The following is an 11,018-nucleotide window of genomic DNA, read 5'->3' as shown; positions in this document are numbered from 1 at the left end:
GCAGGCAGAGAGAGAGGAAGGAAAGCAGACTCCCTGCTTTGCAGAGGGCCCAATGCGGGGCTCAATCCCAGGACCCTGGGATCATGACCTGAGCTGAAGGTTAGAGGCTTTAGCCCACTAAGCCACCCAGGTGCCCCAAGATTTCAATTTTTTGATGGCTGCATAATACTACATTGTATGTACATTGTATAGACCCTGCATATATATATATATATATATATATATATATATATATATATATACACACACACATACCACATCTTCTTTATTCATTCGTCTGTTGATGGACATCTAGGCTCTTTCCATAGTTTGGCTATTGTGAACTGTAATAATCTATTTCTTAAGCTGGATGGTAGAAACACAGATATTTATTTTATTGTAATTCTTAAACTGTACAAAAATATATATATACTTTTTATGCATGAAATATTTCATAATTTTAAAAACATGTCCACACTGCCATTTTGAAGGTAAATGAGGTAACATATGAAGGTGATTTGTAAAGAGTCAAAGTAGGGAGCAGATACTGGGCATTACTTTTCCACACAAAACAGGCTTGAGCTGGAACATAGGCCCAACCTTTGAAGGAGGTTTTATTTCTACAAGAAAGGGGGGCAATAAATTAAGGGTTATTTACATGGAGGTGCCATGAGGGGAGCAGTGGTGAGCCTGCTTCCTGGCTCAGGCTTTTCAAGTCCGAGTCACCTGCCCAGGCTCTGAATGATGGTGATACAGCCATGGGAGCTGGTACAGCGTTGTAGAGATGGCTGGGCTTCTACCTGCCCATTGCTGGGGTCAAAGGTGAAGACCTTGTCGGTGCTCTCCCCGAGATCATCCCGCCCACCAAGGATGTGGACCTTCCCGTCACACACAGTCACACCACAGCTCTCCTGGATAGACAAACAGAAAGGTAATCAGCTATGGGGTCCAGTGTGGGGCTCTCTCTATCCCTAACAGGCCAGGCCAGACAATAAAACCTTGACCCACAGAATACGAGCAGGCAGTCTGCATGGCAGAAAGGCAGGAACTAGGTGGATCTGAGTTCAATCTCTGGCATAACCCTTACTAAATGGCATTAGACAAGTCACTTAAGCTCTCTGGGCCTCAGTTTCGTCCCCTGCAAAGAAGAATAATCGTACCTTCTTCATAAGGTTGCCATGACAGCTAATGATATTAAGCATGTGAAGCATTTTACATAGTGCCAGGAAGACAGTAAGCACTCCAGGAGCAGTGACAGCCATCACCATCACTGCCACCACTACTGCCCTGAGATCTCAGACTCAGAGAAACCAGAAATCTCAAGCTCTTAAAATCACTGAAGGTCAGAACTGGCAGGGAACACCAATCCAACCACACCCCTATATAGTTTCTTTGGAGTTTCGGGGAAGGGTACAAGAGATAGGGGAGGCCAGGAATGCAGGGACCAGAGCCTCCAGGGCCAGGACCTCCCTACTCTGATATAACTAGGGCAGGGGAACTTACCAAGTCTCTTCTCTACCTTGACCTCCCTGCAACAGGCTCCCAGCTGGTGGCCTTCAGAACAAGAGACTACAGGGTCATTTAGACCAAGACCCTCATCCAAGGCTAAAGCACTTGGAACTGGGGTTCCATGCTCTACCTTAGCATAGCTTACCTGGCAGCCTTGGGCAAGGCCTCAGTCTCTCCAAGGCTGGTCTCTTCATCTGTGGAACACAAAGCTGATCATCCTAATGAGGACAAAGCTAAGAAACTATGTCTAATTGCCTAGCATGGAGTCAGACAGACTCACAACCTCGGAGTTCCACATTCTTAGACCCAGGACTTTGCTCTCCTGAATGGAACCAATACTAAGGCTGTGCCTGGGAGCCTCTACTTACCACAGGGCTGGGGAGGACAGCTGCCTCTCCCCAGACATCTGTGCCAGGGTCATAGGTGAAGATTTTGCTCATGAGGCCCCCCACCACATAGATGATGCCCTCAAGGGAGACAGCCTCAAGACACCGCTGTGAGAAAGGTGCTGGAGATCGCAAGCTCCATCGGTCCTCCTTGGGGTCAAAGCACTGCACCTGAGGGGCAGGAGAGGCTGTAGTGAACCCTCACCACCTCCCCCACAACACCTGCCCTGCTGTGCAATCCTCCCACCTCCCCAGCAGGGGGACTCATTCAGCATGTTTGCTTCTGTCTACCAGATCTGAGCTAGCATATGGGAGTGGAGGGGAGGGCAGAGGAGGCCCACCATCCCTGCCCTCAAGTGTGCTCAGTCTGGTTCTACATTCTGGCCCCCGCCCTGGACTGCTTTTGTCCAAAGCCTCTTCATCTTTCGGGGTCCAGAAAAGGTCTGCATCCCAGGAGGTGGGAGTACCATCTGCACTAGTGCTATAGAAGGTCCTCAGAGAGCAGGCCCAGCCTAGAGAGATGCATTTCTTATTGCGTACCCTGTCAGCCCTCTTCTCTCCCCCTGGTGCTCTGAGCTCATGACAAGATTCCAGCTAGGATGTCTTGCAGTCCCCATTCCTACAGCTGTCCACAGGCTTCCCAGGCCCACCACTGTTCACACCTTCCAGAGTTTCTGAGGGCTTCTACTACCTGCATGTTCACCTTTATTCTGTTAACGCACCTGTTTTCTCGGAGACACCTGTAATGGCCTATCAGTGCTGCAGCAAAGGGCAGTTCCCCCAGCCAGCCCCAGGAAGGGGTGTGTGTGTCGGGGGGCAGTGGGAGGGATGTGGGATAAGGAGGGAAAGGGATCCTATTTAGGGAAAGATTCAAATCCCAGGACCACAGACTTGTGAGGCCATCAGGAGAGGGAGGAAGCTGCTATGAAGATTAATTTTCATTAGCAGAAAGCCTAAATATCCAAGAACAGAAAATTTGGTTGCTAGACTATGGTTCATCCACTCCATAGTCTATTACACATTGAAATAATGGCTGTGAAGAGTTTCTAAGCATGTGGAAAATGCTTACTTTTAAATGAGAATAAAAAGAAGAATGCAAAATTTACTAACAGTAAGAACACACAACTAAAACAAACACATAAGTAGATTCAGAAGAAGCCTGAAAGGAAGTGCACCAAAATATTAATAGTAGTTATCCTTTGGTGGTGGGATCATGGGTGATTTTTTTTCTATTTCTCTGTGCTTTCTAAGTTTTCAATAGTGTGGGGGGGGGCTTTTTGAATGTTTTTGAATGAAGGAAAAACATTTCAATTGATCCCACCCTTGCCCTAACTTAATTTTTAAAATCTATGAAACCCATATGGCACCAGCTCAAATATTCGGGTCTGGACCCACTGTGTGACCTTGGGGTCATGTCTCTGAACTCACTTCCTTGCTGAAACCCAGGGTGTCAACTCCTCAGGGCTGTTGGGAGAAAACAGACAAGGACATGAAAGTGCCAACACTGTGCCCAGCACACAGCAGGCTTCCGGCAACCTGTCCATGCCCACCTTGTTGGTGCTGACACCGTCCTGGCCAGCACCCCCGATCACGTAGATCCTGCCCTCGCAGGACACCACTGCCGCTGAGCTCACGGCCTCGGGGAGCGGCGCCGCAGCCGCCCAGCTGTTGGAGAAGGGGTCGTAGCGTTCTACACTGCGCAGGCGCCGCAGACCATCGAAGCCGCCTACCACGAACAGCTGCAGATGAGGACAAGCAAGGGTAGGATGCTGAAGGCTCTAGGCCTTCTCTGTGTCTCAGCCCGCTGCCTCCGATACACACGGAGAAACTATCACCGGACCCACAGGAGGTACATCCCAGCACTGCCAGCTCCTGGGCAGCCTCCCTTAGTGGGCTTCTTCTATTAACTGGGAGTAATGATATCCACCTCCGGGATGGGTATTAGACCTGTCAAATATCCGACACCAAGCTGATGCTTAATAATAGCTAATAATTTATTGAGAGTCTCACCTTACTTAAGTGATCCTAAGAAGCATTTTTATTTTCTGAATTCAAGATGTAGCTTACAAAGATAGATTTTTTTTTTTTTTAAGTGGCTGGTCAAAATTCACACCTAGTCTGGTCCCACAGCCCACACTTTGACCCCTGACTACTAGGCTGTGCTGTTAGCATAATTAGTATTATTAGTAGCATTATCATGTAACTTCGGACAAGTATCTTTTCTTTTTGGTGCTTGAGATCCCATCTTTCAGAGAGACTGTCTTATAGGATCTTGCCCAAGGAAGTCCATTGATCTGTGCCTTGAGCCACAGGGCAGTAGCTGCTGTGTCCCTACCTGCCCCTGCATGACTGCCATCTTGTGCCTCCACCTGCCCTTGACCAGCGAGGCCACCTTGATCCAGGTGTGCAGAGGGGTGCTAAACATCCACACATCACGGCTGTTGATGTGGCCTCCTGGGGAAAGAGAAGCAGCTGTTGACTCCAGACCCTCTTGGGGTCAACAGGACCTCTAAAGACCTAGAAACAAGGGCCCCCAGATCCAAAGGAAGAGTTAAGGGTAGACAATGTACTTTGAACAAATGGTGGGAAGGTGTGAATTAGAACAAGGGGTGGGGAGTTTTAAAGGGAAAGGCCTGAGAGAGATTTAGGGAGAAGGAGATGATCTTTACTGGGTGGCTTATGGTGGTATGCCAGGCTCTGTACTCTGGGAAGCAAAGAGGGGGCCACTTCGAATTCAGCTGGAGAGAAAAGTAAACAGTGTGCCCAAAACAAGCATCAGCAATGGCCTGGGGGCAGAGGGAAAGCAGAGCCACCTGCACTGGATGAGAAAAGGTAGAGAGTGATTGATTCAGTAACCCTGCCTCATTTCTGCCCTTACCTTCATGATTTCATGTCTGTTCTCACCCCTTCAGGTGCTAAGATTATTGTACCCAGTTTACAGACAGGAAACTCAGATGTGGCTTAGAGACCAGGAAGGCCCTGTGAAGGCCCCATAGCCTTTCACTCTAGTCCTTCCAATAACCAGAACCAGAACTTCTAGTCTCCCAAGTTGAGCACTGTGGGGCTAGGCCTTGGAATGCAGACTGTGGACTCTTCCCTATTCCTCCTGGAGTTACTGACCAGCGACTCACCTCTCAGAAGCAGCCTTCCCGGGACAACCCTGACTGCATCCCTCAGCCTGAGCCCATGACTCAAGCCCCAGCTCTGTTTTTAGCCCTTGCCTCTGTGTATTCCCACCAGCACCCAGCAGAGGCCCTACATGGTGTTCCTGCAGCCTTGGATAAGCTGTCCAGTAATAAGTGTGGCCTGGATGGTCCCTGAGTCCCTGGCTCATTCTGCTGCTCCTTATCCTTCCCAGACACTGATAGCTCCCCACAACAAGCGTAGTCTACCTGGGCCGGGAGTCAAAGCCTCCCTGATCCCACTTGACTCCCTTTCCTGCCTCATCTACAATACCTCCCCTCCTCTCCCAGACGCATTCAACCTGCACTTTGGAGACCTGAGCACCTGGGGTTCCTTTCTTCACATTCCTGTCTTCATGCCTTTGCCTATGCTGTTTCCTCCAGATTTTCAAGGTCCAGCTGAAAAGTCTGGTGGTAAAGTGAAGTCTCTGTCTACCCATCTCCAGGGGGGCAGGGCCTGTTTTATTCTCTCTCTAGGGCCTGACTCTCAGGGAGGGCACAATCCACTGGTATCAAACCAATCCGTGTTCTTCCCTTTAACCATTTTTGAGATAATGGGAAAATTCTTAACCTCCCTGTAAAATGGGATTGTAGCAGAAATTGAGTAACTTATGTAAGCTGTGTAGCATAATGTTCTGTACATAGTTGGCTAGAGAAAGAGAAGTAATTAATAGTAATACGAATCAAAGTGGACATTGCTGACAGTCGGGGTCCTACCAATGACTGGCCCTGCAGGACTACATACCAGCTCAGCCAATAGCTGTAAGTTATCAGGGAAAATCCCACCCCCACCTCGCAGTTGGAGAAAAAGGGAGTGGCGTGAATGAGGCAAAGAGCCAATCCTGCGGGGCTCCCGCTGCGGCCCTGCCCTCACCGGAAACATAGACGTCATTGCGGAGAGCACAAGCAGCGAACTCTGAGCGTGTGTAGCCTGGGAGGCTGGGCAGTGGGGTCCAGCGCCGGCTCTCTGGATGGTAGGCGTCGGTGAAGGGCAGCTTCAGGAGCCCCTTGCGGTCGCAACCGCCGATGACCACGATCACTTCAGCTAGGTCCATGAATCTGGTGTGGGGATAAGCCCAATGCCCGTTGACCCACACCCAAGTTTTGGCCCTCTCTCATCTCTTTGACCACACTGTACCATCCTGCTGCTCTTCTGTGCTCTTATGCCCTTTTGCACTCCCTGCCCGCCTGTCCCATGCTGGACTCTGCCACTTCCAACCTCCTTCCCTAGTATCGATGGGAAGACAAGTCACCAATCCTTAACCCCAACCTACTGACATCTAAATTACAGGGAAAGGATCATTAGAGAGTCCTTACCTAGAGAAGTCACCTCGTTTAATCCTTACGATAGTTTTATTAGGCAGGGGTTTTCCTCCTTTTGCAGAATGGAAACTGATGCTCATAGACTTTGGCTTGTCATGAATCATGGAGCCAATAAGTGAGAGAGCTGGAATTCAAGCCCAGGTTGGCTGCCACTAACCCATTCTCTTTACCCTTTTCTGCCCTTCATCCCCGACTGCTAATTCTGCTGCCTCCCTCCTACTATAACCATTTCCTAAACCCATTCCCTAATCACTAATTCCTTTGGACTAGCATACACACCCCTTCAGTAAAACATTCTTCCCTCCCACTAACCAACCTCTCAGGCTTCTGACTCCACCAGAATTTCCAAGCCATGCCACCAGCTTCCTATCTTATTCCTTTGACAAATACTGAGCACTTTCTTTGTAGCAGGCCCTGAGCTTAAGTGTTGGAGACAGTGTGTTAAGACAGAGGCTTCTACCCCCTGGAAGATGACAGCTTGTCTTGGACTACTTCAACCAAAGTCTGGCCTGGCATTCCAGGAGTGGGAGAGTAAGTCTCTTTCATTTTTTACCAGGCCCTATTTTTAGGATAAAGGGCATTTCCAATTACGGGACACCCAGCACAAGATCTGCACAGGAGCAGCACTCAGAATTATGGATGTATGGGAAAAAGGAGAGATGTGTGCAAGGTGTGAGATCCCTGCCTCTCCCCCACTGGGCTGTGAATTCTCCAAGGGCAGAATTCCTAATACCAAGCCCATGAAATTTGTACTAAATGAATGAGCAAAGCCCATTCCAGAAGCAAGATTAAGTGATTGAATTAAAGGATGCCACAAGTATGAATGGTTGCAGAATTGGGGATGAGGGCGGGTGGAAGGCAAGGGGGCAAGGAGCCGTACCTCCGCGGCCGGGCCCGCAGCGTCCCGGCGTCGTGGCCCAGGATGAAGCAGGCACGGGCCTCGAGCAGCAGCGGGCGACACTCGCGGCTGGCCTGCAGCAGCTCGTCCGCCTCCACCTTCTCCAGGAAGTAGGCGGGCGCCAGCAGGGGCAGACGCACGTGCTCCAGCAGGCGCCGCAGCTGCCCACGGCGGGCCGGCGCGTCGTGGCGCACCCAGCGCATGGCCGCCTCGAACACGGCCTCCTCCCGCGCCACGCCCAGGGCCGGGTCGGCCAGCAGCGCCGCCACTTCGTCAGGCGCCAGCTCCAAGAAGTCGGCGTGGCGCGCCACTTCGACAAAAGCCTGGCGCAGCACGCGGCCACAGCGCTCCGCCAGCGAGGCAAGCGAGAAGGCGGCGGCCACGCGACGTAGTGCCAGACTATTGGTGACGCGCAGACGGCCCTCCAGGAAGCTGGCGCAGGCCTCGCGCAGGCCCGCCACGCCCAGCCGCTCGGCCAGCGCCAGCACAGCCGCCGCCTCGTCCTCAGCGCGCAGCCGCACGCCCGCGCCATACACGTAGTCGAGCACCACTGCCAGCGCCGCCGCCGCGTCCGGCCCCGCCTCCGAGGCCAAGGGCGCCAGGGGCACCACGGGCAGGCCGCGCTCCGGTTGCCCGCGCTCCGGTTGCCCAGCTGCAAACAGGCTGCGAAAGTAGGCGCTGCCCGCGCTGAGCGCTGCGCGGTGGCACGGAAAATCGCGGCCACCGGCGCGCAGCACCACGTCTGTGAGGGTGCCGCTCCGCCGGTACGCGTTGAGAGTCTGTAGAACGCGCTGTGCGTGGCAGGACCCCGCGCACGGCGCCACGGAGCCGGGCTCCGACTCCTCCAGCAATGGGCCCTCCAGCATCCTGCCAAGTAAAGAACACCAAACAGCGTCGGAAATCCGCCTGGTGGGTTGGGAGAGAGAGCAGGAGGCCCTTCATCCGTTGGTTCCGTCGTTTGTTCCCTGGTTTACCCAAGCCGGCATGTGTGAATGTGATGCACGTGCTTTCATTTACGCAGCTGCTCTTCCTTCCATCCCTTGATCTGAGTCCTAATGACTGCAGTGATCTAGTCCCTGCCTACTAGAGGACTAGGCCCTGCCTTAGCTATATCACCTCCTTCCTCACACACTTAAGCCATATTATTCTTTCTGTTCTTCAGACTCGTTAAATTGTCGTCACTATCAGCAGGAGACAGATGGCAAGCTCTCAAATGGGATAATTTGAGGGTAGTCTAATAAGGGAACGATTTACAAACACGTAGACAGTGTTTAGGACCTCTCACAAGGGGTAAAGCAATGCCCGTGGCCGCCAACAGCAGGGACACTTTAGCTCTCTAAGGTCCGGAACAGAAGGACTGGGAGCTTACAGGAACCTGCACAAAATACCTGTATAGGAAGGGTCCCCTGACAGGAGCTGCAGAAGGGATTCAGGCTACCCCACAGAGACCTAGTGTGGTGTGGGGAGGAATAACTTCTCCTCGTCACCCTGTTCTGTCTCCTGATCCCCTTAGGTGTTCCGCACTGACCAAACCCTGATTTTTAAAAAATATATATATATATATATATATATATATATATATATATATATATATATATATATTAGAGAGTGTGTGTCATGAAGGAGCTGGGGGAGGGACAGAGGGAGAGGGATGAGCAGACTCCCCGCTGAGTGTGGAGCCCGACACTGGGCAGGATCCCAGGACACCAAGATCATGACCTGAGCTGAAGTCAGACGATTAACGACCAAGCCACCCAAGTGCTCCCAATTATTCTATTTAATATCAGCTTCTCCTACAGCAAGTGCTCAGTTAATATCTGTTTAAGCAGAGTGAATATCTGACATATATTTAGAGCCTTTTCTGTGCCAGGTAATGAGCAGAACAGGCATAGACCCTGCTCTCCTGGATCTCACAGCTTGGTGTGGGTCTCATGGGGTACTGTGGGAGCCGATAGAAGGGGCACTAGTCCCTGTTGGAGGGGTCAGGGAAGGTAGTCCTGAGGAGGAATCTTCAGACTGAGAAGCATAGGGAGAATAAGCCTGGAGAAGGGAAGTGAGTGCAGGGAGGACGTCTCCATTTAGAGAACAATCTTTGCTAAGGCCCAGAGGGAAGGAGGGCGGGAGACTAGAACCCAGTCTGAGAGCAAAGTTAGCCCTCTCTCTAGTGAGTTCTCTCTGTGTTCTCAAGGAAGCACTGGGCCAGGGGGATAGAAGGAGCTGGCTCTAAGGACTAATCCAGGTTCTATACCTGCCTCTGTCACTGACTCACTGGGCAAGTCACTCTCCTTCAGTTTTCTCCTCTGAAATGGGATCGTGACGCCCACCTCACAGCATTGTTGCAACACTTGTTTATGAAGTGGAATATGAAAAGTGCTAGGTACATAGCACAGACTCAGCTAACACAAGAGGAAGGGAGCACTTCAGGTGTGCTGGCTTTTATGTACATAATTTCGTTTGATCCTCACAACCTTTAGATACCCCCGTCCTTTGTTAAGTTTGTCCTAAGGAAAGAAGCACACAGGAAACTGGCCCTTCAGAGGTTGCTCTGAAGATCAAAGGAGGGGTGTTTGTGAAAGCACTCTACAGACTGGGACACGGTACTGGGCTGGTTATTATTTAATAATTATGAATACGCAGTCTCTGCTTGCACACCTCCCTGGGCAGGGAGCTCACTTCTTTATGTGGCAACTTACTCTAGGGGAGCAGAGCTCGGCCCTCTACCTCTTGCCTCTCCCTCCATCTCCTGATCCCAAGTGTTCTGCCGCCTCTGAGACTGCTTTGCCCTGGAGGTCAGATCTGGCTTTTACTGCTCATGCCCCAGTCATCCTGGATGGTGTATCCCCATGTCAGGACTATAGAAATGAGCTCCCTGGTGGGCAGGGTCCCGGGAAGCTAACTATGCCCAAGTAGAGGGGCTGGGCTCTGAACCCACCTGGCACCAGACTCTGCATGCCTAGGTACTCAGCCATACTTGCTAGGGTGAGGGCATCTCCTAAGCAGCAGCCCAGGACCAGCTGAGGGAGGTGAGAGAGGTCACCTAGAGCATGCTGCCCCCAGTCCATTCTGTGCTGGCTGCTTGCCAAGAAAGCAGCCAGCCCCTGAGCTGAGATCCAGGAGGGTAGGTTTCTTTGGGGGTGAAGAGGGCCCTCTTCCTGCAGCACAAGGGGCTGGCTGCGGGGGGACAGGGAGTCATCTGGGAAGTGAACCAGTACTTTTTCATTCTTTCTACTGCTATCTACTGTGCCAGGCACTGTGGTCACACTGGGACCTCGGACAGTTTCCAATCCTGGGGATTCCCAGTCTGGGGGCTGGAGGACCCAGTTGCAATGTGGATAGTAGGGATTCCCAGCCCGGGCTCCACTGCACATTCTCCCGTCCTAGCTAAGAATCTAGGTACCTCCAGCCAAGAGTCCTGATGCAAACTAAGAGGTTCTGCCCCTAGAAGTTGGCATGCCCCCTTGTTGCTTGTTCACACCCACACCCAGTCACATGCACACAAACACACACATACTCAGCCTTGTAGACACCACACAGCCCTGCCTGTTCAGGGGCCAAGTCCCCGGATGTACCTGGCACTTACCTGGCCATGGCCTCACCCAGGTGCTCTGCAGCTGCTGCTCCTCCTGACCACTCCTGTACGTCCCGCTGCTGCACCCTGGCAGTCTGGGCTCCGGTGTCCTTGCCGCTCTGCCTGGACTCCTGCTCCAGCTCAGCTGCAGGAGGACAAAGGGGCTGGACGCC

The 11,018-nt window shown here is 51.9% G+C and overlaps 1 protein-coding gene across 5 annotated transcripts; it reads right to left on the bottom strand.

Moving 5' to 3' along the window:
* Positions 1–258: 258 nt before the first annotated feature.
* On the bottom strand, positions 259–11,018 carry KLHL35 (kelch like family member 35). 5 transcript variants are annotated; one of them, XR_014316053.1, is made up of 8 exons: positions 10,858–11,016; positions 7,260–8,144; positions 5,931–6,115; positions 4,210–4,328; positions 3,425–3,613; positions 1,857–2,045; positions 638–890; positions 259–345 (listed from the first exon to the last, which is right to left on the bottom strand). XR_014316053.1 is itself a non-coding variant. In XM_082747196.1 (8 exons), exons 1-8 carry the CDS (start codon positions 10,863–10,865, stop codon positions 865–867), a joined length of 1,665 nt encoding a protein of 554 aa, XP_082603322.1. In that variant the 5' UTR covers positions 10,866–11,018; the 3' UTR covers positions 779–864. The 5 variants fall into 5 exon arrangements, 4 of the variants coding, with proteins under 4 accessions (XP_082603324.1, XP_082603321.1, XP_082603322.1 ...); XM_082747196.1 differs by lacking the exon at positions 259–345 and adding an exon at positions 1,634–1,697 and having other exon boundaries at positions 779–890; positions 10,858–11,018; XM_082747197.1 differs by lacking the exon at positions 259–345 and adding an exon at positions 1,634–1,682 and having other exon boundaries at positions 779–890; positions 10,858–11,017.

This window comes from Mustela nivalis (assembly GCF_964662115.1).
Source record: "Mustela nivalis genome assembly, chromosome: 9".
NCBI classification, from domain to species: domain Eukaryota; kingdom Metazoa; phylum Chordata; class Mammalia; order Carnivora; family Mustelidae; genus Mustela; species Mustela nivalis.
This window is presented reverse-complemented; position numbering and strand designations above follow the sequence as displayed.